At 47.3% G+C, this 26,069-nt stretch overlaps 2 protein-coding genes across 5 annotated transcripts in view; both read left to right on the plus strand.

Annotated features, from left to right (window-relative positions):
- TANGO6 (transport and golgi organization 6 homolog) overlaps positions 1-22,252 on the plus strand; it is a 268,545-nt gene extending 246,293 nt beyond the window's left edge. For all 4 annotated transcript variants that reach the window (XR_004438955.1, XM_033218804.1, XM_033218803.1 and 1 more), the window contains one exon: positions 21,739-22,252. Coding sequence is in view for 3 of the 4 variants with exons in the window: in XM_033218804.1 (XP_033074695.1) it covers positions 21,739-21,915 (177 nt within the window). In the remaining variant the exon portion in view is untranslated. The remainder of the gene's footprint in view (positions 1-21,738) is intronic.
- Positions 22,253-22,319: 67 nt separating this feature from the next.
- HAS3 (hyaluronan synthase 3) overlaps positions 22,320-26,069 on the plus strand; it is a 35,452-nt gene continuing 31,702 nt past the window's right edge. Inside the window, exon 1 of the mRNA XM_033218809.1 lies at positions 22,320-24,122. The gene's annotated coding sequence lies outside the window, so the exon portion shown is untranslated. The remainder of the gene's footprint in view (positions 24,123-26,069) is intronic.

The raw sequence follows: 26,069 nt of genomic DNA on the forward strand, positions 1-26,069 counted from the left end.
CTGGGTGACAGAGTAAGACTCTGTCTAAAAAAAAAAGAAAAGGCATCTTCCCATTATATTTATATTTATTTAGCTGTCAACATTTTAGCTCATGTATTTCCTTTAATTCGTCCCCTCTGGGCAGAGGTTTTTGCCATAATGCTTGCTCCCAGCCAAGGAGGAGCTGCATTTATCTTATCCTTTCATCTTCCTACAGAATGCACTTCAGGGCCGGGCTCAGTGGCTCAGGCCTGTAATCCCAGAACTTTGGGAGGCCGAGGCGGGCGGATCACGAGGTCAGGAGATGGAGACAATCCCAGCTAACATGGTGAAACCCCGTCTCTACTAAAAATACAAAAAATTAGCCAGGCGGCCGGGCGCGGTGGCTCAAGCCTGTAATCCCAGCACTTTGGGAGGCCAAGACGGGCGGATCACGAGGTCAGGAGATCGAGACCATCCTGGCTAACACGGTGAAACCCCGTCTCTACCAAAAAATACAAAAAACTAGCCGGGTGAGGTGGCGGACGCCTGTAGTCCCAGCTACTCGGAAGGCTGAGGCAGGAGAATGGCGTAAACCCGGGAGGCGGAGCTTGCAGTGAGCTGAGATCCGGCCACTGCGCTCCAGCCTGGGCGATAGAGCGAGACTCCGTCTCAAAAAAAAAAAAAAAAAAAAGCCAGGCATGGTGGCGGGCGCCTGTAGTCCCAGCTACTTGGGAGGCTGAGGCAGGAGAATGGCGTGAACTGGTGAGGCGGAGCTTGCAGTGAGCGGAGATCGCACCACTGCACTCCAGTCTGGGTGACAGAGCGAGACTCCGTCTCAAAAAAAAAAAAAAAATGCATTTTGGTAGCCTGTGACTTTCTCTTCAGAATCATGCTTCACATACGTATGTTTAAGAACAAATTTTTAAAAATATTTTTGAGGAAAAGATGCAATTTTAATTTGTGGGTCAAAACTTATTCTGACCACCTGCCTTCTGGAAAATAAAATCCTTGTTGATAATTCAGAAAATTCCAAAAGTGCAATAGGTTATGTCCAAATCACTTTGCCTGTACCTGATGCTTAGATTTTTCATAGGCAAAGTCTATGAAAAAGTGACCTCTCCTTTTGAAACCATGGTATCTCTCTTGCAGTCTCCTAGCCAGTGTTTTTTCCTACCATCCTGCATCCTTATTATTAGATTATTAGTTTCCTGGGGAGCATCTTATTATTATTAGATTGTAAGAGTCACCTGGGGAGCATAAAAAGAAATTTAATTTTTATTTATGGTTTTTTTTTTTTTTTTTTTTGAGATAGAGTCTCGCTCTGTTGCCCAGGCTGGAGTGCAGTGGCATCATTCTCAGCTCACTGCAACCTCCACCTCCCTGGTTCAAGCAATTCCCCCGCCTCAGCCTCCCCAGTAGCTGGGATTACAGGCGCCCACCACCACGCCCAGCTAATTTTTTTGTATTTTTAATAGAGAGAGGGTTTCACCATGTTGGCCAGACTGGTCTTGAACTCCTGACCTCAGGCAATCCATCCGCCTCAGCCTCCCAAAGTGCTGGGATTACAGGCGTGAGCCACCACGCCCGGCTGTATTTTTTTTTTTTTAAGACGGAGTCTTACTCTGTCACCTGGTGGAGTGCAGTGGCGTAATCTCAGCTCACTGCAACCTCCGCCTCCCGGGTTCAAGCGATTCTCCAGCCTCAGCCTCCCGAGTAGCTGGGATTACAGGCACCCACCACCGCACCTGGCTAATTTTTGTATTTTTAGTAGAGACGGGGTTTCACCATGTGGGCCGGGCTGGTCTGGAACTCCTAACCTCGTGTGATCCACCCACCTCGGCCTCCCAAAGTACTGGGATTACAGGTGTGAGCCACCATGCCTGGCCCATAAAAAGAAATTAAAAAAAAAAAAAAAGAATCAGCCGGGCGCAGTGCCTCATGCCTGTAATCGTAGCACTTTGGAAAGCCAAGGCAGTGAATCACGAGGTCAGGAGTTAGAGACCAGCGTGGCCAACATGGTGAAACCCCATCTGTATTAAAAATACAAAAACCTGGCCAGTCGCAGTGGCCACTGCACTCCAGCCTGGGCGACTGAGCGAGACTCCATCTCCAAAAAAAAAAAAAGAAAAAAACAGAGTTCTTTGGGGGATTTTAATGAGTAGTGAGGATAGAGAATCATTAACTAGAATGATGGTATCATTCAGAGGCAATGGTATACATTCTGGATGGTGTAGCCATACTTTATTATTATTATTATTATTATTATTATTATTTTGTTTTGAGTTGGAGGCTCTCTGTTGCCCAGGCTGGAGTGCAATGATACAATTTCGACTAACTGCAAACTCCACCTCCCGGATTCAAGCAATTCCCCTCCCTCAGCCTCCTGAGTAGCTGGGATTACAGGCATGTGCCACCACGCCTGGCTAATTTTTGTATTTTTAGCAGAGACGGGGTTTCACCTTGTTAGCCAGGCTGGTCTCAAACTCCTGACCTAAAGTGATATGCCTGCCTTGGCCTCCCAAAGTGCTGGGATTATAGGCATAAGCCACCACGCCCAGCTCTATAGCCATACTTCTCTGGTGTGGGTGGGAGGTTGTTTTTTCCAGTCTGGATCATGCCATGCGTATATTAGCACATAATACAAACCCTTACCAGAGCCTCTGATATGTCAGGGACTCTGGGTTTTTTGGCCTTTGGTCCTACTGCAGCACCTTACGTTCCTGAAGCATCTTGCACAAAGCTGAATTCCCGTGAGCAAATGCCCTAAGGACTGCAGTCTGCACTTCCTCTATCCACAGAGGCATGACCTGAGGCTGTGTGACCAGGGCAAGCCTGAGGTGATTCAGGGTGCCCTAAAGCAAACTGGCATCCTAAAGGAAGCCTAAACCATGGAGTCAGCCACCAGCCCATCTGCTGCTCCCCATCTTCTCTCACCAGCCAGGCACCATCCAAATAAACAACTTTTGATGGTGCAGGAGGAAGATCGAATTCTCTGCATGGTGTCCTCATGCACACTGGATTTCCTAGTAATACACATATGAAAAGCAAGGTTTGTGAACTTAGATCTGACAGATGCAGATTTAAATTCTAGCTATTTGTCCTTGAGCAAATCTCTAAACCTCCCTAACCTCCTATGCCCTAATTCATAAACTGGGGCTAATAATACCTGCCTCATAGGGTTAAATGAGATAATGTGTGTCCAGGGCTTAGCACAATGACTGAAATGTAGTAAACACTCAATAAACAGTAGTAGTGAGCCTTTTTCAGATGGTGTCTGATCCCACGTGGGAGGCTTTCGGTGCAGAAAGGAAATAGAACTGTGGTGCCCTCAGTGGGTTGTCTGCACGGAGATCTTGAAGGACTGGAAACAATGAAGCCTGTTCCCCCATATGTGATAATTGAGTACAGTTTGAAAGCTGGGGTTGTACTCACCTTCTCAGGACAACGCTCCCAATCTCTTTTCTCACAAACAGTAGCCTGCTGCCTTTGCACACACTCCGACCATTTTCCCTGCTGCCTTTGTGCTATTTCAGGGCTTGTGGGGGTGTAGGAAAGCTGCCGCCTTCCTCAGGTTGCTATTTAAAGACATTCTGAAACATTTTGCCACCGCTGCTCCTGCCACCACGGCTGCCACTCCTGTCCCAGCTGCAGGTCACTGACCACTCCAGTCCTTGGGCAGCATGCCTCAGCATAAGCCAGCCGGGGAGCATACACAGTTAGGTGTAGGGAGTTCTGACTGCTTATTTTTGGTTTAGGACCCCTGAGCTGTCATCCCTCCCAAGAGTTAACTGCTACCCACCATCTTGGTCTTTATCCCTAAACAACCTAGACTGTCCATGTTCCTGTAGTATTTTTGGCAGTTGGCCAGTTAAATATTTCTCCCTTTTTCTCAGTGCAAACCACACATGATACCCGCCTCATCCCCTTTCCACCCCATCTCCAATTTGCAGTTTAGATGCTCTCCCCATTTAGCAGCCAGACACAATCCAGAAAGGGTAAAACTGCCATTTATCTCTAGGTCTAGCAGAGAAAAATACTTTTAAAATAAAAGGTTTTTGAAAAGCTCAGTAACCTCCAGTTAATAATAATGCCACTGTGAACTTCAGTGTGTTGAGATTCTCTGTCAGGCATGGGTAGAAATCTCTTAGACATTAGTAATCCTGCTTTTCTTTACTGACCGTCCCGACGCTTTCAGTGAAGTGTCTCAAAAGCCTGGTCTTTCAGGTTTGAATTGGCCCTAATTTCTTTTTCATAGACCCATCAAAGTGAAAGTTTGGGTTTTATCAGGAAAGCATTATTCTTCTTCAGTCCAGAGCTCCTGAATGAGGTCCAGATTGTCTGTGTCCATTCTGCTTTCCCCAATTTATTTGTTTCCTGCCCATTATCTTAGAGAGGCCACTCGCCTCAAAGACCTTGGAGTCTGGCCCCTTTCTGCTTGCCGGGCAGATTTCTTCCTGATGCTTTCCATTCTGCGGCATAGCTTGTTCAGAGCTTCCAGTATGCCAGCCACCAACATCATCTGATCCGCGCTGGCCCGATACTGTGCTCAGACCACATTAAATTCATTTCCCCGCATCTACGCCACCTCCCTCTTCCTCTCAATCCCCTTCATTTATTCATCCACCCAGCCACTCTGCCTTTGGCTTCTGCTCTCTATTCTTTGTTTTCAGAGCTGTGCCTTTCCCCTCCTATTCATTCATTCATTCATTCATTCATTTTGAAATGGAGTCTTGCTCTGTTGCCCAGGCTGGAGTGCAGTGGCGTGATCTCGGCTCACTGCAACCTCCGCCTCCCAGGTTCAAGCAATTCTGCAGCCTCAGTCTCCCGAGTAGCTGGGATTACAGGCACACACCACAATGCCTGGCTAATTTTTTTGTATTTTTAGTAGAGACAGGGTTTCACCATGTTGGCCAGGCTGGTCTTGAACTCCTGACCTCAAGTGATCTGCCCACCTCGGCCTCCCAAAGTGCTGGGATTACAGGCATGAGCCACCACACCTGGCCTTCCCCTCCTATTCTTATTCCTTGGTGGTAAACCACATTTTCTTAATGTAGTGGTAATAATAGCAATACTTTGAATTATTTATCACTTTGCTGATGATAGTGAAATACTCTCACATACATTATCTTTTTTGATCCCCACAATATACTTGTAAGGTAGATGGTTATATGTGCCTCATGCCTCCCACTCCAGAGTAGTGAAAATAATAACCACTTTGAAAGGCTGAGGCGGGGAGATTGCTTGAGGCCAGGAGTTTAAGACCAGCCTCGGCAAAATACCAAGACCTCGTCCCTACAAAAAATTTGTTTTTTGTTTTTGAGCTAGGGTCTTTCTTGCTTTGCCACCCTGGCTGGAATGCAGTGGCACAATCACGGCTCACTATAGCCTCAACCACCCAGGCTCAACTGGTCTTCCCTCCTCAGCTTCCCAAGTATCTGGGACCACAAATGCGTGACACCATGCCTGACTAATTCTATTATTTCTTATAGACAAGAGGGTCTTGTTATGTTGCTCAGGCTGGCCTCAAACTCTTGGGTTCAAGCAATCCTCCCACCTTTACCTCCCAAACCACCAGGATTATAGGTATGAGCCACTGTGCCTGGCCTGCAAAAAAATTTTTTTTTTTTTTTTTTTTTTGAGACGGAGTCTTGCTCTGTCGCCCAGGCTGGAGTGCAGTGGCCGGATCTCAGCTCACTGCAAGCTCCGCCTCCCGGGTTCACGCCATTCTCCCGCCTCAGCCTCCCGAGTAGCTGGGACTACAGGCGCCCGCCACCACGCCCGGCTAGTTTTTTGTATTTTTTAGTAGAGATGGGGTTTCACCGTGTTAGCCAGGATGGTCTCGATCTCCTGACCTCATGATCCGCCCGTCTCGGCCTCCCAAAGTGCTGGGATTACAGGCTTGAGCCACCGCGCCCGGCCTAAAAAATTTTTTTACAGATTAGCTGACGCCAGGCATGGTGGCTCATGCCTGTAATCCCAGCACTTTGGGAGGAAAGATGGGTGGATCACCTGAGGTCAGCTCAACACGGTAAATCCCCATCTCTACTAAAAATACACAAAATTAGCCAGCCGTATTGGCAGGCGCCTGTAATCCCAGCTACTCAGGAGGCTGAGGCAGGAAAATCACTTGAACCTGGAGACCTGGGAGGTGAAGATTGCAGTGAGCCGAGATTGCGCCACTGAACTCCAGCCTGGGCAACAAGAGTGAAACTCCATCTCAAAAAAAAAAAAAAAAGCTGGGCGCTGTGGCTTACGTCTGTAATCCCAGCACTTTGGGAGGCCAAGTGGGGTGGATCATGAGGTCAGGAGTTGGAGACCAGCCTGGGCAACATGGTGAAACCCTATCTCTACTGGCCGGGCACGGTGGCTCATGCCTGTAATCCCAGCACTTTGGGAGGCCAAGGCGGGCGGATCACCTGAAGTCAGGAGTTCGAGACCAGCCTGACCAACATGGAGAAACCCCATCTCTGCTAAAAATACAAAATTAACTGGGTGTGGTGGTGCATGACTGTAATCCCAGCTACTCGGGAGGCTGAGGCAGGAGAATTGCTTGAACCCAGGAGGCAGAGGTTGCGGTAAGCCAAGATTGCACCATTGCACTCCAGCCTGGGCGACAAGAACGAAACTGTCTCAAAAAAAAAAAAAAAAAGGAAACCCTGTCTCTACTAAAAATACAAAAATTAGCCAGGTGTGGTGGCGCATGCCTGTAGTCCCAGCTACTCAGGAGGTTGAGGCAGGAGAACTGCTTGAACCTGGGAGGCAGACGTTGCAGTGAGCTGAGATCACACCACTGCACTCCAGCCTGGACAACAGAGTGAGACTCTGTCTTAAAAAAAAAAAAAAAATTGGCCAGGCGCGGTGGCTCAAGCCTGTAAGCCCAGCACTTTGGGAGGCCGAGACAGGTGGATCACAAGGTCAGGAGATTGAGACCATCCTGGCTAATACGGTGAAACCCCGTCTCTACTAAAGAATACAAAAAACTAGCTGGGCGACGAGGCGGGCGCCTGTAGTCCCAGCTACTTGGGAGGTGGAGGCAGGAGAATGGCGTAAACCTGGGAGGTGGAGCTTGCAGTGAGCTGAGATCCAGCCACTGCACTCCCGCCTGGGCGACAGAGCCAGACTCCGTCTCAAAAAAAAAACAAAACAAAAATTAGCTGAGCATGGTGATGCACACCTGTAGTTCCAGCTGCTTGGGAGACTGAGGCAGGAGGATCACCTGAGCTTCAAAGCTGCATGCAGTGAGCTATGATTGTGCCACTGTACCCCAGCCTGGGTACAGAGAGAGACTCTGTCTCAATAATAATAATAGCCATAATAACAACTGCTTTGAAAGACGGTACAGTATAGTGATTAATAAAGAATACTACTCTAGAGTCAGGCTACCAGGGTTTGAATCCTGGATCTACCCATTACTAGCTGTGTGAACCTGGGCAAATTGGAAATGATAATTGTGTTGTGGGGATTGAGTTAATGTAGACAAAATGCCTAGAATCAAACCTGGCATATACCAAGTACTATGTAAGGATTAGCTACCATTGCCATTCATTCATTCTTCAAAGATTTACTACATGTTAGGCTCTCTTCCAGGCCTCAGTGATATAAGAGTTACAGGATGGACATGGTCCTGACCCTCACAGAGGTCACAGTCTTCATTGACAAACCATCACTTCTTTAGCACCCACCATTTGCAAGTCCTTGTGCTTGGATCTTTGTTTTTTGTTGTTGTTGTTTTGAGACAGAGTCTCACTCTTGTCACCCAGGCTGGAGTGTAGTGACGTCATCTTGGCTCACTGCAACCTCCACCTCCCAGATTCAAGCAATTATCCTGCCTCAGCCTCCCGTGTAGCTGGGATTACAGGTGCCCGCCACCATGCCCAGGTAATTTTTTTCCCATTTTTAGTAGAGACGGGGTTGTGCCATGTTGGTCAGTCTGGTCCCGAACTCCTGACCTCAGGTGAACCACTCGCCTCAGCCTCCCACAGTGCTGGGATTTCAGGCATAAGCCTCTGCACCCGGCCATGTGCTTGGATCTTTAGATACATTAATTCTTACTGCAACCTTCAGGAGGCAAACATTCCCATTTTACGGATGAGATCACCGGCGTTCCTAGAAGTGGTTTGTTCAGAATTTCCTAGCTAGTAATTGGAGCTCTAGGGTCCACTTCACCCAGTTTGCCTGCCTCCTGACCATTAGGTTTAACTCTGTGTGTCTGCTTCCCCAGCAGGGTGTGAGCTCCTGGGTGTGGGAGCCATTCAGCAGAATACTTAGCCTAGTCTCCTGCACACAATTTGGGAAATTTTGCTGAGTTGTTCTCTACTGACGATTCTTGCCTCTCTGCCCCATAATAGTCTCATCTGTTCCCTCTCACATCTCTCAGCCACAAAATCACATCTTGGGCAAGATGAAGGTGCTTAGAAGATGGACTGTTGCTTTCTGACAGATTCATACCACACCTAATGCTTATTCCAACGTGTTTTTAAACAGAACTAGTCGGATTCTGGAGTCTTCTCATGGGCCTCAATCTAGAGAAACTTTTTTTCTTCCAGGACAATCTCCAGCCAACAACTCCAGTTCACCTCTTTCCCCTGTCTTCACCTGTCTTTTATTTCAGTGTATAACTTCCTTGTTACTCCTCTGTTTTTGTCTTTGTGCCTCTTATTTATTTCTCAGCTACAAAGGGAGTCACAATTGGTGGTTGATAGGATTGTGTGGAATGTAGCCTTCTTTCTTTTTGATCTTTGTTTGCTTCATCTCTTGGTTCCACAGAAGATGGAATTTCTAAATACAATTGTTACAGGAAAGGGGTCTCTATCCAGACCCCAAGAGAGGGCTTTTGGATCTCACGCAAGTAAGAATTCAGGGCGAATCCACATTGCAAAGTAAAAGCAAGTTTATTAAGAAAATAAAGTAGTGGGCCGGGCGCAGTGGCTCATGCCTGTAATCCCAGCACTTTGGGAGGCCGAGGTGGGCAGATCACGTGAGGTCAGGAGTTCAAGACCAGGCTGGCCACCATGGCAAAACCCCGTCTCTACTTTAAAAAAAAAAAAAAAAGGTGTGGCACGGCCTGTAGTCCCAGCTACTCAGGAGACTGAGGCAGGAGAATCGCTTGAACCCAGGAAGCGGAGGTTGCAGTGAGCCGAGATCGTGCCACTGCACTCCAGCCTCAGCAATAGAACTAGACTCCTTCTCAAAAAAAAAAAAGAAAAGAAAGTAGTGAAAGAATAGCTACTCCATAGACAGAGTAGGGCATTCCTGAAAGTAAGAGGAGGAACACGTCCACCCTAGGTACAAAACTTATATATATATGATAGAAAAAGATCTTGGGGCCAGGCGCAGTGCCTCACACCTGTAATCCAAGCACTTTGGGAGGCTGAAGCGGGTGGATGACCTGAGGTCAGTTCAAGACCAGCCTGACCAACATGGTGAAACCCCGTCCCTACTAAAAATACAAAAATTAGCCAGACATGGAAGCATTTGTCTGTAATCCCAGCTACTTGGGAGGCTGAGGCAGGAGAATCACTTGAACCTGGGAGGCAGAGGTTTCAGTGAGCCAAGATCACACCACTACACTCCAGCTTGGGTGACAGAGGGAGACTCCATCTCAAAAAAAAAAAAACAGAAAACAGCCGGGCGCGGTGGCTCAAGCCTGTAATCCCAGCACTTTGGGAGGCCGAGACGGGCGGATCACAAGGTCAGGAGATCGAGACCATCCTGGCTAACACGGTGAAACCCGGTCTCTACTAAAAAATTCAAAAAACTAGCCGGGCGAGGTGGCGGGTGCCTGTAGTCCCAGCTACTCGGGAGGCTGAGGCAGGAGAATGGCGTAAACCCGGGAAGCGGAGCTTGCAGTGAGCTGAGATCTGGCCACTGCACTCCAGCCTGGGCAACAGAGCGAGACTCCGTCTCAAAAAAAAAAAAAAAAAACCAGAAAACAAAAAAGATCTTGGGGAGATGTGCTCCACTATAAGGGTTTGTGATAAAGGATTAATTTTCTTAATTGCTGTAGTTTGCAAGAATCAATATTATTATTATTATTATTTTCTGAGATGGAATTTCACTCTGGTTGCCCATGCTAGAATGTAATGGGGTGGTCTTGACTCACTGCAACCTCTGTCTCCCAGATTCAGGCAATTCTCCTGCCTCAGCCTCCCAAGTAACTGGGATTACAGGCACCCACCATCATGCCCAGCTAATTTTTGTACTCTTAGTAGAGACGGGGTTTCACCATGTTGGCCAGACTGGCCTCGAACTCCTGACCTCAGATGATCCACCCACCTCAGCCTCCCAAAGTGTTGTGATTACAGGTGTGAGCCACCATAATATTAGGAATGCCTTAGTTAAAGCAAAATTAGAAATGCCTTTGTTCCCAGATACTGGGATATCTGGACACTCCAAGTCTGGGTCTGTTTGGTAAACATTATCAATCTGTTCCCCTAACCATAAACATGGAGAGGTTAGGAATGCCTAACTTTCTGGGAATGCAGCCCAGCAAGTCTCAGCCTCATTTTCCCAGCCCTCACTCAAAATGAAGTCGCTCTGGTTCGAACGCCTCTGACACAATGAGTGTATGCTAGCATTTAATGTTTTTGTCCTTTTCTATTTAGCAACTCATTTTCCTATTAAGAAGTTATAGATGGAAAAGCCTCTGCTAGATCACCATTTCCAGAGTCCTTATTTCTGTAAATGTCTTATTTTTGACCATTCGTGTTGTGTCTCATTGATCTCACACAATCAGAACAGAATAGCCATTTCATTCACTAAGTTCCAGTAGTAAAAAAACACCTTGAAATGTAAATAACCCTTAAAATATTAAAATAATTTTTTTTTTTTTTTTTTTTTGAGGCAGAGTCTCGCTCTGTCGCCCGGACTGGAGTGCAGTGGCCGGATCTCAGCTCACTGCAAGCTCCGCCTCCCGGTTCACGCCATTCTCCTGCCTCAGCCTCCCGAGTAGCTGGGACTACAGGCGCCCGCCACTTCGCCCGGCTAGTTTTTTTGTATTTTTAGTAGAGATGGGGTTTCACCGTGTTAGCCAGGATGGTCTCGATCTCCTGACCTCGTGATCCGCCCGTCTCGGCCTCCCAAAGTGCTGGGATTACAGGCTTGAGCCACCGCGCCCGCCCTAAAATAATTTTTAAGTATAAATGAGGCCGGGCGCGGTGGCTCAAGCCTGTAATCCCAGCACTTTGGGAGGCCGAGACGGGCGGATCACGAGGTCAGGAGATCGAGACCATCCTGGCTAACACAGTGAAACCCCGTCTCTACTAAAAATACAAAAAACTAGCCGGGCAAGGTGGCGGACGCCTGTAGTCCCAGCTACTCGGGAGGCTGAGGCAGGAGAATGGCGTGAACCCGGGAGGCTGAGCTTGCAGTGAGCTGAGATCCGGCCACTGCACTCCAGCCTGGGAGACAGAGCCAGACTCCATCTCAAAAAAAAAAAAAAAATTTTAAGTATAAATGAATCTACTCATTACTGTCTTTACTCATGGAGCTTGTGTTAGAGAGGTAGTCTAACTAGAGCCTTTTTTCTTTCTTCCTCTGTTTTTATATATTCTGGATTGTGGTAATACGGCTTTTATTTAGGAAGTAAAGAGAAGAAAGATATTTGCCATTTATTTCTTCTTTTGATCTTAAAGTTACAACCAGTCCGCAAATGTTCCAGGTCAAGCTCATTGAAAGAGTCAAACATTGTCTTCCTGCTTTTCCATTGAAAGTGCACCTGTGTGCCCAAGGCAGTCTTTTACTCACACCGTTCCCTTTTCAGTTTGCCAAGCCTCTTCTGGTCCTTTCTGAGCCACGTCTAACCCTAAAGACTGCCCTTGTTGCTGAAGCTTCAGCTTTGTGTGTTTCAGGGCAACTGGTGCCTGAAGACAGGGAGGGTGGAGAAGAGAGAGGGAGACCGTGTGTGTGTATGTGTGTATGTGTGTGTGTGTGTGTGTGTGTCACATGCACTCTCTAAATTCTTTTGATAAAGAACCTGAATGCCACCCCCTTCCAAAGAGTTTTCAGACCAGGAGTCTGGGTACTTCTTTAAGATATCCTTGGCCTAAGCTTTTCAGATGGTGAAAGTGTTTGTTTCAACCACTGACTGCAAGCAGCTAAACTAGCTTTCCTCTGGATGAGACGTACCCAGCCGACTCACAGCCATACCTGCTCCACCTTGCCCTGGAGTCCTTGGGCCCGATACAGTCGGGGATGAACAGCAGGTGTGCTGAACTCGTAATGAGAGGTTTCCGCTGTGGGATTGCCTATATCCTGCCCCCCACAGAGGCTCCTGTCACTTTACCTTTGAACTCTCCTTGTATTCAGCCCCTGATCCATGGGATTTGGTGACAATCCCTGGCTGGCAGGAAGCTTTGATCCTTGGGGAGTCCAGAGGAAGTCCTGTGATGTGTGGGATCCCTAGAGTCACAGGGATTGGGAAGAAGCTGTATACCAGGGTGGGTTGCTAAGATAGACCCATTAATTAAGCTGGAGCCTTTGCTTAACACTCAGTTACTAAAAAAAGAGATCCGGTAACTGATAACAGGGAGCTCAGCACCCCTCAAGTGTGGAGTGGGTTTTGCACAGGCAGTATTGTTATTTTAAGGACACAGCAGTGCCCGGGGGGAACTCTTACCCACACGGAGAAAGAACAGAATACCTGTGAGTATCCCTTTTTAACAAGTAAAAGCTGACTTTACTTTGAATGTTAGGAGGCTCTAGCAAAAACATCTCAAAGATATTTCTAAGTGAAAGATTCCTCTAGAAGGAGAAAAAAAATGACCTTGTAACAAACACTGGAGGATGGGGCACGGGAAGCCAGGAGACCAGCCTGGGTGACAGAGTCAGACCCTCTTTAAAAAAAAAAAAAAGTGGAAGCTCAAGAATTTCTATATATAGAGATGCTTTGGGCTATAATCCATTGGACAGGGTGTTGGGCGATTTGTCTTTAGGCTGTACCTGCATAGCAAGCATGCTGGTTTTGCTTAGAAACTGCCTTTTTTGTATGTGGTGGCTTGGGAGCTAGAAGACTTACTAAAGTTCCCCCAAGCCATTTCCTTGGTGCCACCCATTGGCTAGGAATAAATGTCAGAGTGAAGGCACTTTCACATAGCAGGCGCAGGTTCCTCTGCCTCCACCCACCTCCAAAGGCAGAAATGACTTCCTTTACTTCTACAGAATTGCCTGCTTTTCTCTCTTAGAACGGAGATCACTCCATGTGGGGTGTGTGTACTGCCTCCCCACAGGGCTGTAGCTGCCACCTGGGAGGGTTCATGCCTTATTCATCTTTTCTATCGCCAGCACACTGCCTGGGCATGACAGAGGCCCATAGTGCTGATTATTGAATGAGTGAGTAATCATGAGGCAATAGCGGTGAAGAGTCATCTCCCTGCTGGGAATTCGCTCATTTTCATGCTGCCAGCCTCAGGAAAGATAAGACTTCCTTGCCCAAAGACAGGTTAGAAAGGGCACTCGAAGCCGGGCACAGTGGCTCACGCCTGTAATCCCAGCACCTTGGGAGGCCGAGGCTGGCAGACCACAAGGTCAGGTGTTTGAGACCAGCCTGGCCAACATGGTGAAACCCTGTCTCTACTAAAAATACAAAAATTAGGTAGGCGTGGTGGTGGGTGCCTGTCATCCCAGCAACATGGGAGGCTAAGGCAGGAGAATCGCTTGAACCCAGGAGGCGGAGGTTGCAGTGAGCCGAGATCACGCCATTGCACTTCAGCCTGGGCACAGAGCAAAACTCCATCTAAAAAAAAAAAAAGGCACTCGGGCGAGGCCACAGTCAGGCCCCTGACGTAGGAGACCTGACTGTGGCTCAGAAGCTCCCTGAGAAAGCCCAGGAGGTAACTGCCCAGCAGGGACCAGGCAGCATCTTGCTGAGGTTTACTCACAGGGCTCACACGCTTCACGTGGTGACACTGGGCAAGGAGCAGTGAGGGTTGTTTGCAGGCTGACTGTATCATATGTGGGTCCCAGTGCAGATTAAAATGCAGGGCTCCTTGCTGGGGAAAACAAATAACAAAACAAGAAGAAGAAAGTACCATTAGTGGTGTGTGTGTGTGTGTGTATAAATATGTGTATGTGTATATATATTACAGAAAACGGGTGCCGATCCAGACCCCAAAAGAGGCTTCTTGGATCTCATGCAAGAAAGAATTCAGGGCAAGTCCGCAGTGCAAAGTAAAGCAAATTTATTAAGAGAGTAAAGTAGTGAAAGAACAGCTACTCCATAGACAGAGCAGGACGTTCCCGAAAGTAAGAGGAGGAATGCGTCCACCCTAGATATAATACTCGTATATATGGGGAGATGTGCTCTGCTTCAAGGGCTTGTGATAAATGATGAATTTTCTTAATTACTGTATTTTGCAAGAATCAATATTATTATCTTTAAAGCAAAATTAAAAATGTCTTTGTTCTCCAGGTATCGGGATATCTGGACACTCCTAAGTCTGGGTCTGTTTAGTAAACATTATTAATTTATTCCCTTAACCATAAACATCTAGAAGTTAGGAATACCTAACTTTCTGGGAATGCAGCCCAGCAAGTCACAGCCTCATTTTCCCAGCCCTCACTCAAAATGGAGTTGCTCTGGTTCAAATGCGACCACCAGAATCCTGTGCTTATGAGGCACAGTGAACTCCAGATGCAAATGCTCTGGCAAAGAGGAGTGGGCACAATCTTACCTCCTCCACTGACATTCATGCTCCCTGTCCCATTGGACTTCATTTACAAAACACAAGTTCACAGGAGGCTGAGGCAGGAGAATCGCTTGAACACCGGAGGCAGAGGTTTCAGTAAGCCAAGATCGTGCCATTGCACTCCAGCCTGGGTGACAGAGCAAGACTGTCTCACAAAAAAAAAAGTTCAAAAATAAGATTATTATGTTTTTTTTGTTTTGTTTTGTTTTTGAGATGGGGGTCTCACTCTGTCTCCCAGGCTAGAGTGCAGTGGCACGATCATAGTTCAGTGCGGTCACAAACTCCTGAGCTCTAGGGATCCTCCAGGCCTAGCCTCCAAGCCCTAGACTGCAGGCGTGTGCCACCATGCCTGGCTGATTTTTTTTTTTTTAGTAGAGATGAGGTCTTGCTATGTTACCCAGGCTGGAAGAATTTTAGGATGGCAACAGCAGATCATTAGACCAAGCAAACCTGGCTGTCTTGAGCATGGGACCTTGTGTGACTGTAGGTCGCATACCCATGAAGCTGGCCTTGGTTGTCTGGCAGTGTTTCAGTTGACATTCTTAGGAGTTTCTGCTTTTACCAAGTGAGAGACTAGCCAGAAGTAGCATGCATGAATGTCTATTCATTTATAATTTTTTTTAGGTATGAGTAATGTACCAGTCACTTTCTGAGGCATTGGGGTTATACCAGAGTGAAAAAGGCAAGGCCACCAGGCATGGTGGCTCACGCCTGTAATCCCAGCACTTTGGGAGGCCAAGGTGGGTGGATCACTTCAGGTCAGGAGCTCGAGACCATCCTGGCTAACACGGTGAAACCCTGTCTCTACTAAAAATTCAAAAATTAGCCAGGCGTGGTGGCACGTGCCTGTGATCCCAGCTACTCGGGAGGCTGAGGCAGGAGAATCACTTGAACCCAGGAGGCAGAGGTTTGCAGTGAGCTGAGATAGAGCCACCGCACTCAAGCCTAGGCAACGAAGCAACACTCTTTCTCAAAAAAGAAAAAAGAAAAAAAGGCAAAACATGGCCTCAGTGTCAATAGTACTTACCATCTAGAGAGGAAAACCTTTTTTAAAGTACACAATCAATATTTATTTTATGTTTTATTTATTTATTTTTTACACCACCTGCCTGCCCCCCAATGTTTCCATTACAGTCCTGATAGGGGCTACAGACAGAACTCCAGGAAGGGCAGGAAGACTGACCTGGGGCAGGGGTGAGGGGAAGAATCCCAGAGGCCAAGAATATAGGAGTCCTAGCAAGAGGAAGCAAAATATTAATAGCCTCCCAGGCTGAGGGACTAGCATATGCAAAGGCCTTGAGAGGAGCTTTGTTCAGGCAAGAAAAGAAAAAAGGCCAGCACAGCTGGAGCGCAGGCAGCCAGAGGCAGGTCGGCTGTGGGGAAGGGTCGGCCTGGGGAGCTTGTTCTATGTAGCCCTTTCCCCTGACTTCCTGCCTCCACTCCCCAGTGCCCATGCTGATCAGGAATATCAAAAGATGGAAAGGCTCTTGCTCTCTTCTTACAGCAAGTCCAAGACGCGTGGTGCTAGACACAGTCTACCTGGTGGAATGTTCAGGGGACCCTGGGCCCAGACCATGTGCTTGTTACCCGCTGGATTAACTATTTCCCATCATTTCCATTCACCATCTTCAGTGTCCTGTTCCTAAAATGTGGCCTCTCTTTTCTCTGATGTCTCATCACCCTCTCTCTGCTCCCTGTGACCCTTACCATGTTCTATCCTGTATTGTCTGTCTTTACGTGAATATCTTCTTATTCATCCCCACTAGACCATAAGCCTTTTAAAGGCAAGATCTAGATGTTTCCCTTGTTAAATGGCCTTACAAACTCTTTGCTTAGAGTTTATTAAGTTAAATATACGTTTATATATTTTATTTTAGTTTTAGTTTTAGTTTTAGTTTTTGAGATGGAGTGTTGCTGTGTCACCCATGCTGGAGTGCAGTGGCGCCATCTCGGCTCACTGCAACCTCCGCCTCCTTGGTTCCAGTGATTCTCCTGCCTCAGCCTGGCATTATAGGCATGCACCACCACGCCTGGCTAATTTGTGTATTTTTGGTAGAGACAGGGTTTTGCCATGTTGGCCAGGCTGGTCTCGAACTCCTGAGCTCAGGTGATCTACCCGTCTCGGTTACTGCACTCCAGCCTGGGAGACTTGGTCTCAAAAATAAAAAATAGGCCGGGTGCAGTGGCTCATGCATGTAATCCCAGCACTTTGGGAGGCCAACGTGGGCGGATCACCTGAGGTCAGGAGCTCAAGACCAGCCTAACCAACATGGCGAAACCCTGTCTCTATTAAAAAAAAAAAAAAAACACAATTAGCCGGGCGTGGTGGTGCATGCCTGTAATCCCAGCTACTCCCGAGGCTGAGGCAGAAGAATCGCTTGAACCGGGGAGGCGGGGGGTCCAGCGAGCCAAGATCACGCATTGCACTCCAGCCTAGGCAACAAGAGCGAAACTGTCTCAAAAATAAATAAATAAATAAAAATAAAAATAAAATAAAATAAAGAAACATTGCATAGTATAATGGCTAAGATTGTAGGCCCTATTTCTTTTAAGCAAAATACAAGATCCAGAAACCACAAAGGAAAATATTGATAAATTTAACTACATCAAAAATGGAAATTTCTTCACTAGAATAAAAAATTTCACGAAGAAAAAATGCCGACTGGGAGAAAAATATTTGCAACTCATATGACAGATAATGGACTTAAAAAAAAAAAGGAGTTTTTACAAATCATTAAGGAGAAGCTGAATTATACATACTAGAAAAAAATACAAATTTATGTTTATATATTTGTTAGAAGTATGCAAATTCATAACAGCAAAATGCTATTTTTTTCTACCAGATTAGCAAAAATAAGGAGTTTACAGTATGTGGCACTGATAAGAATATGGTGAAACAGGAATTTTCATAGTGTTTGAGGAAAATGTAAATTATTGGAACCTCTCTGGCCATATCTATCAAAATTGTAATGCGCATTACCTTTTGAGCCAGAAATTCCATTTCTAGATATTTGTCCTACATATATTCTTGTACATGTCTGTAATGACTTAAGTATCAGAATGCGTATTGCACTGGGCACAGTGGCTTATGCCTCTAATCTTGACTACTCAGGAGGCTGAGGTGGGAGAATCACTTGAGGCCAGGAGTTCAAGACCAGCCTACGCAATATAGCAGGACCCCATCTTCAAAAAACTGTTTATTGTAGCAATATTTGCAATAGCAAAAGATAAAGAATTTAAATTACTTTCATTGGAAAGATGAGTAAATAAATTGCATTACATTCATCCTCTGCAGCTATAAAAAATAAGTTATTTCCATATGTGGCAATTATACAAAAAAAAAATTTTTTTTTTTTTGAAATGAAGTCATGCCCTGTTGCTCACACTGGAGTGCAATGGCTCAATCTCGGCTCACTGCAACCTCCGCCTCCCGGGTTCAAGCAATTCTCCTGCCTCAGCCTCCCGAGTAGCTGGGATTACAGGCGCGCACCTCCATGCTCAGCTAATTTTTGTATTTTTAGTAGAGACGGGGTTTCACCATGTTGGCCAGGCTGGTCTCGAACTCCTGACCTCATGATCCACCTGCCTCGGCCTCCCAAAGTGCTAAAATTACAGGCATGAACCACCATGCCCGGCTACAAAATATGTTAAGTGGGGGGAAAAATCATGGTATACAACAGAGCATAGAATATAATTTTGTACTTTAAAAAGGCAAGGAAAGGCTGGGCTTGGTGGCTCATGCCTGTAATCCCAACCTCTGAGGTGGGAGGATTGCTTGAGCCCAGAATTTCAAGACCAGCCTGGGCAAAATAGCAAAAAACTAAAATGCCAAGCATGGTGACATATGCCTGTAGTCCCAGCTACTTGGGAGGCTGAGATGGAGGATTGCTGGAGCCCAGGAGTTTGAGCCTGCAGTGAGCTATGAGTATACTACTGTACTTTAGCCTGGGCAACAGAGCGAGACCCTGTCTCAAAAAACTTGGGGGGAGGAGACAAGAAACAGAAGTATACACATGTGTGCTTGTAAACACTGAGAATATGTCTTTATGGCCGGGCGCGGTGGCTCAAGCCTGTAATCCCAGCACTTTGGGAGGCTGAGACGGGCGGATCACGAGGTCAGGAGATCGAGACCATCCTGGCTAACACGGTGAAACCCCGTCTCTACTGAAAAATACAAAAAACTAGCCGGGCGAGGTGGCGGGCGCCTGTAGTCCCAGCTACTCGGGAGGCTGAGGCAGGAGAATGGCGTAAACCCGGGAGGCGGAGCTTGCAGTGAGCTGAGATCCGGCCACTGCACTCCAGCCTGGGCGACAGAGCGAGACTCCGTCTCAAAAAAAAAAAAAAAAAAAAAAAAGAGAATATGTCTTTATATGAGTGATGTCCTTTGAGAAGGGAAACAGCTAGGAGTCTGGAGTAGAAGAGAGCCTTACTTTTTAATATGTGCTCTTGTGTACTGTATTATCTTTTCAATAAAAATAAAAAATAAGGACACAGGCTCTGGATGTTGGAAACCTGGCTCCATCATTTTTTTAGCTGAGTAACCTTAACCCTCTAACCCTCAGTTTCTGCAAATATAAGGTGGGGCTAATAACCTTCGTCTACAGGACTGGCAGAAAAATTAGATCATATATAGAAAGTACCTAAAATAGTATCTGACCCAAAAAGTAGTAGTATTTGAGGCAAAAAGCCCTGGACCAGAAGTAACTTTACAAGTAGCTGCAGATAAGTCTCATGACCCCCTGTGGCCCAATTGTCTCCTGTCCCTAGTTGGACCAGTTGGTCCCTAAATCTCCTTACTGTTTTGTTTTGGGTTTTGGTTTTTTGAGGTAAAGTCTCACTTTGTTGCCCAGGCATGATCTCGGCTGACTGTAACCTCCACCTCCCCAGTAACTGGGATTACAGGTGCACGGCACCACACCTGCTAATTTTTTATTTTTATTTTTTTTTTGAGACGGAGTCTCGCTCTATTGCCTGGGCTGGAGTGCAGTGGCTGGATCTCAGCTCACTGCAAGCTCTGCCTCCCGGGTTTATGCCATTCTCCTGCCTCAGCCTCCCGTGTAGCTGGGACTACAGGCGCCCGCCACCTCGCCCGGCTAGTTTTTTGTATTTTTTAGTAGAAACGGGGTTTCACCATGTTAGCCAGGATGGTCTCGATCTCCTGACCTCGTGATCCGCCCGTTTCGGCCTCCCAAAGTGCTGGGATTACAGGCTTGAGCCACCGCGCCCGGCCCACACCTGCTAATTTTTAGTAGAGACGGGGTTCCACCTTGTTGGCCAGGCTGGTCTCAAACTCCTGACCTAAAATGATCCACCCACCTTGGCCTCCCAAGCGCTGGGACTACAGGCCTGAGCGACCGCGCCCGGCCTCAGTCCCCTTACTTTTGTTTCCCTGTTCCTTTGAAACCTGTTTCTTGTTAGAAGTTCTAGCTCCCAAGTCGGGAGGATTTTTTGGGGAAGTAGGAGCTCCTGTGAGTAGGTGCTTTTGACACCCTCCTAATTCCATATCAGACCATAAAATCGGAGCATTGCTCATGAAAAATGGAAACTGTAGTAGTAGAAATTTTTTTTTTTTTTTTTTTTTTGAGACAGAGTCTCACTCACTCTGTTGCCCAGGCTGGAGTACAGTGGCTTGATCTCAGCTCACTGCAACCTCTGCTTCCTGGGTTCAAGTGATTCTCCTGCCTCATCCTCCCGGGTAGCTGGGATTACAGGCACCTGCCACCATGCCCAGCTAATTTTTTGTATTTTTAGCAGAAATAGGGTTTCACTGTGTTTACCAGGCTGATCTTAAACTCCTGACCTTGTGATCCACCCGCCTCGGCCTCCCAAAGTGCTGGGACTACAAATGGCAAATTTTTGTATTTTGGGTAGAGACGGGGTTTCACCATGGTGGCCAGGCTGGTCACTAACTCCTGATCTCAAGTAATCTGCCCATTTTGGCCTCCCAAAGTGCTGGGATTATAGGCGTGAGCCACTGCATCGGCCTGGTGACAGATTTTTAAAGTAGGAGCAAGGAAAGGTATGATTGCTCAATAAATAGCCTCCTAGGCCAGGCGCGGTGGCTCATGCCTGTAATACCAATACTTTGGGAGGCCAAGGCGGGTAGATCATGAGGTCAAGAGATTGAGACCATCCTGGCCAACATGGTAAAACCCCGTCTCTACTAAAAATACAAAATTTAGCTGGGTGTGGTGGCATGCACCTGCAGTCCCAGCTACTCAGGAGGCTGAGGCAGGAGAATTGCCTGAACCCGGGAGGTGGAGGTTGCAGTGAGCTGAGATCACGCCACCGAACTCCAGCCTGGCAACAGAGTGAGACTCTGTCTCCAAAAAAAAAAAAAAAAGCCTCCTGGGTTTCGTAAGATAGTTGTCTGTTCTGTGGGTGGTGGCAGAGGGCTTTATGGGGAGCTGGGGAGGAGAAAAATGCTGGTAATCATTTGCTCTGGGAGGAACCATATCTGGGCAGTCTTGTCTGTCTGTGGTCCTGAGGTCTCTGCCATGCTTTGGGACTGAATAAAGGAGTCTGGGAACTATGATTGGGCCTGGGAGTAAAGGGGAGCAGAAGCCCCAAGGCCGTGTAACTAGGCATGGGGTGAGTGATAAACACAATAGGAAACCTGTCTCAGTACAAGGGCCAGCACCACCCCTATCTCCTTTTCCAACCCAAGATGGCCATGCATTATCTTCTTTTTTTTTTTCTTTATTCCCGCCCAGGCTGGAGTGTGGTGGCACAATCGTGGCTCACTACAGCCTTAACCTCCCAGGCTCAGATGATACTCCCAACCCCAGCCTCCTGAATAGCTGGGACTACAGGCATGCGCCACCAAACCCGGCTAATTTTTGTATATTTTGTAGAGGTGGGGTTTTGCCACATTTCCCAGGCTGGTCTCAAACTCCTGGACTCAGGTGATCCTCCTGCCTTGGTCTCCCAAAGTGCGGATTACAGGCATGAGCCACTGCACCCAGCCACATTATCTTCAGGAAGTCTGTGGATGTCCTCACAGATCTCCTCAGGCAGGAGGAGAGGGCAGTTCAGTCGTACTGAGAAATGCCGGCACAGTAGACAGGTGGTCATGGCTCTCTCTCTCGTGCAGGTGCTGAGCGCCGTCCTCAAGGATCTCTACCACCTGCTGAAGCACGTGGTGCGTCTGGAGCCTGATGACGTGGCCAAGCTCCATGCCCAGTTGGCCCTAGAAGAGCTGGATGACATCATGAAAAACTTCCTGTTCCCTCCACAGAAGCTGGAGAAGAAGATTGTGGTCCTGCCATAGACCTGGCTCCAAGGACATGGAGGAGGCAGGCAGGGCCAGGCACCCAGAGCCATGCCCAGGTCTTCTGGCAGGTGTCCCTGCTGCCTCTTGAGTGCTGGCAGCATGGCTGACCCTTAGGGTAGCTTTATGGTGCTGGTCACTTGGGTCTTCAGGGTCCCTTCCTAAGGCATCTGTTTAGCACTCCCTCATTCAGCCTGAAAGGTGTGCAGTTAAGAGAAAACAATTAGCTGGGCGCAGTGGCTCACGCCTGTAATCCCAGCACTTAGGGAGGCTGAGGTGGGCGGATCATGAGGTCAGGAGATCAAGACCATCCTGGCTAACACAATGAAACCCTGTCTCTACTAAAAATACAAAAAAATTAGCCGGGCGTGGTGGTGGATGCCTGTAGTCCCAGCTACTCAGGAGGCTGAGGCAGGAGAATGGTGTGAACCTGGGAGGCGGAGGTTGCAGTGAGCTGAGATTGCACCACTGCACTCCAGCCTGGGTGACAGAGCAAGACTTCGTCTCAAAAAAAAAAAAAAAAAAAGGAAAACAATTACAAATCTCATTAATCTGCACATTTTTCACTGTCTTCTAGCTTTGAGAGAAGGATGTCTACCTGGTGGAAGTATATTTTAACATGACTGATGGCATTTGACTAATTGTCCACTCTCTTGGAACTTGGGGAGAAGAGATTGGCCACCCATATGTCACCTAGCTCTGTATTCTTCCAGGCTGAGATTCTTCTTCCTCAGGAAAATGAGGAGCAGAGCTGGCCACCCTTGGCTGCTCAAGAAGCATTTCAGAGTAGGAGATGCAGTTGGAGGTGGGGAGGGGAAGGGAATAGTTATCAAATAATGCAAAAGGAAATAAAATTATCTTGGATGGAAAGAACAACAGGGCTAAATATGGTCCTCTGGTGTCGAGATGGAAAACTATGGAGTTGAAGAGGCTCTGATGCCCGGAAAGGACAATCAAGCTGGTTGACTTTTCCAGAGAAAAAGGGTAAGCCCTGTACGTGTCCTCCCAGGCCATTTTTCTTCACTCCCTCTGCTGCTGTTGGCAAAGTAGCCCTGATTATCAGGAGAAAAGAACCACAAGCATCCAGAGAGTTTACATCCTGCCTTCTGTCCTCTGCTCCTTCAGAAAGATGAATGCCTAGACAATGGGTTCACACTGAATGCAGGCTGGAAAGAATGCATGCTGGTGGCCTGATGCCAGGGCTGTTGAAACAATTTCAGATATAGCACTGTGGTCTCCGCTTTATTTCTTTATGTATTTTGGCCGCTGCATTTTGATTGCAGCTAAAAGAGATAACAGAAAGGACATACTGGCTGGCTGCTTCAGATTATACCTCCCCGTTGTCAACACCTTGATGAGGCCAACCCAGAGCTGCTTGATCAGTCCTCAGCTTTGCAGGGCTAGGTACAGAATTTTATCACAGGATTTTATCCCGCTCTCTGGGGTGACCAGACCCACAGGAATGAAAACGCCGTTTCCAAAAGCTCGAGTGACTGAAGGATCTATGCACAAACATGGCCATTTGCTAGTTAACAACAGGATATTTCTCTCTGGCCAGATCACAGACATGGTTCTGAGTTCAGAACTTCCTTGCTGGCATCCCTTTAAAGAGGCCATCTTAGGAACAGAATCACAAGTTAGTTTAGTGAGCAGAGAATTAGAACAAACCTAGCTAGGTGTGTTTAAGAAATATTTCCATTTAGCTAGTGTAGCTAGATTAATTTCTATTCTCCAAATCAAGGATGTCTAGAAAATGGGCATTGTGGCTTTCAAATATAAGAAGAATCTCCTTTGGGCCAGCTGCATATACAATAAAAATGCTTGTTTCTTGGCCTTCCTTTAACTGGACTCCACAACCCACTTCAGATCAGCAGGTAGAATGTGTTACACAATCCGTTTCACTTACAACTTCATTTGCATTAACTGCATTCCAGTTCTGAGGACAGATCCTGATTGACCACCTTGATTAGTCTAAGACACTATCTAGTCCAAAACCCTTGAGTGCCTCATGAAGCATCCTAGTACCTTTATCTCTAGTTATAGATCACCTCTTAATTTGAACTGTTTGGCAAGTGGCTAAAAACATCTGTTCTTTATTGGTTTTTTTTTTTTTTGAGGTGGGGTCTCACTGCATTGCCCAGGCTATTCTCAACTTCTGGACTCAAGCAGTCCTCCCCACTCAGCCACCTGAGTACCTGGGACTACAGGTATGTGCCACCATTATGCCTAACTTTATTGATTTATTTTTTCTTTTTCTTTTTCTTTTCTTTTCTTTCTTTTTTTTTTTTTTTTGAGACAGTGTCACCCAGGTTGGGAGTGCAGTGGCACAATCTCGGCTCACTGCAGCCTCCAACTCCTGGACTCAAGCGTCAGCCTCCCAAGTAGCTGGAAGCACAGGTGCGTGCCACCATGCCCAGCTAATGTTTGTATTTTTTTTTTTTTTTTTTTTTGAGACGGAGTCTCGCTCTGTCGCCCAGGCTGGAGTGCAGTGGCCGGATCTCAGCTCACTGCAAGCTCTGCCTCCCAGGTTTACGCCATTCTCCTGCCTCAGCTTCCCGAGTAGCTGGGACTACAGGCGCCCGCCACCTCGCCCGGCTAGTTTTTTGTATTTTTTAGTAGAGATGGGGTTTCACCATATTAGCCGGGATGGTCTCGATCTCCTGACCTCATGATCCGCCCGTCTCGGCCTCCCAAAGTGCTGGGATTCCAGGCTTGAGCCACCGCGCCCGGCCTAATGTTTGTATTTTTAGTAGAGACAGGGTTTCTCCATGTTGACCAGGCTGATCTCAAACTCCTGGCCTCAGGTGATCTGCCCACCTTGGCCTCCCAAAGTGCTGGGATTACAGGCGTGAGCCACCGTGCCTGGCCTTTATTTTAAGACAGAGTTTTGCTCTGTTGCCCAAGCTGGTATAGAGTAGTGCAGTCATGGCTCACTGCAGCCTTGACCTCCTGGGTTCAAGGAATCCTTCCACCTCAGCCGCCAGAGTAGCTGGGATCACAGGTGTGCACCACCACTCCTGGCTAATTTTTAAAATTTTAGCAGAGATGAGGTCTCGCTATGTTGCCCAGACTTGTCTCAAACTCCTAGACTCAAGCAGTCCTCCTGACTCGGTTTCCTAAAGTGTTGGGATTACAGGCATGAGCTACCACGCCTGGCCTATTTTTTTTCTTTTTAACAGGGTCTCACTTTGTCACCCAGGCTGGAGTGAAGTGGCATGATCCTGGCTCACTGCAGCCTCAACCTCCTGGGCTCAAGCAGTCCACCCACCTTAGCATCCCAAGTAGCTGAGACCACAGGTGTGCACTATTGCACCTGGCTAATTTTTTTTTTTTTTTTTTTTTTTTTTTTTTTTTTTGAGACGGAGTCTTGCTCTGCCGCCCAGGCTGGAGTGCGGTGGCCGGGTCTCAGCTCACTGCAAGCTCCGCCTCCTGGGTTTACGCCATTCTCCTGCCTCAGCCTCCCAAGCAGCTGGGACTACAGGCGCCTGCCATGTCGCCCGGCTAGTTTTTTTTGTATTTTTTAGTAGAGACGGGGTTTCACCATGTTAGCCAGGATGGTCTCGATCTCCTGACCTCGTGATCCGCCCGTCTCGGCCTCCCAAAGTGCTGGGATTACAGGCTTGAGCCACCGCGCCCGGCCTCTGCTAATTTTTTTTTGTAGAGACAGGGTCTTGATATGTTGCCCAGGCTGGTTTTGAACTGCTGGCCTCAAGCAATCCTCCCCCGTTAGCCTTCCAAAGCACTGGGTTTATGGGTGTGAGCCACCACACTGGGCCCTAATATAATCCTCTTAAACATGACCAAATTATTAAAATTTTCCAGATTTTCTATATTATATGTGTGTGTGTGTGTGTGTGTGTGTGTGTGTGTATGAATGACAGTCCTTGGGAAAGAATGTGAAAACTTTAGGATAATAAAAGCACAAAAACGGCCGGGCACAGTGTCTCACGCCTGTAATCCCAACACTTTGGAAGGCCGAGGTGGGCAAATCACCTGAGGTCGGGAGTTCAAGACCAGCCTGACCAACATGGAGAAACCCCGTCTCTACTAAAAATACAAAATTAGCCAGGCATGGTGGCGCATGCCTGTAATCCCAACTACTCGGGAGGCTGAGGCAGGAGAATCGCTTGAACCTGGGAGGCGGAGATTGCGGT

The sequence above is a fragment of the Trachypithecus francoisi genome, unplaced genomic scaffold (genome assembly GCF_009764315.1).
Source record: "Trachypithecus francoisi isolate TF-2019V2 unplaced genomic scaffold, Tfra_2.0 Lachesis_group10, whole genome shotgun sequence".
Taxonomy (NCBI): domain Eukaryota; kingdom Metazoa; phylum Chordata; class Mammalia; order Primates; family Cercopithecidae; genus Trachypithecus; species Trachypithecus francoisi.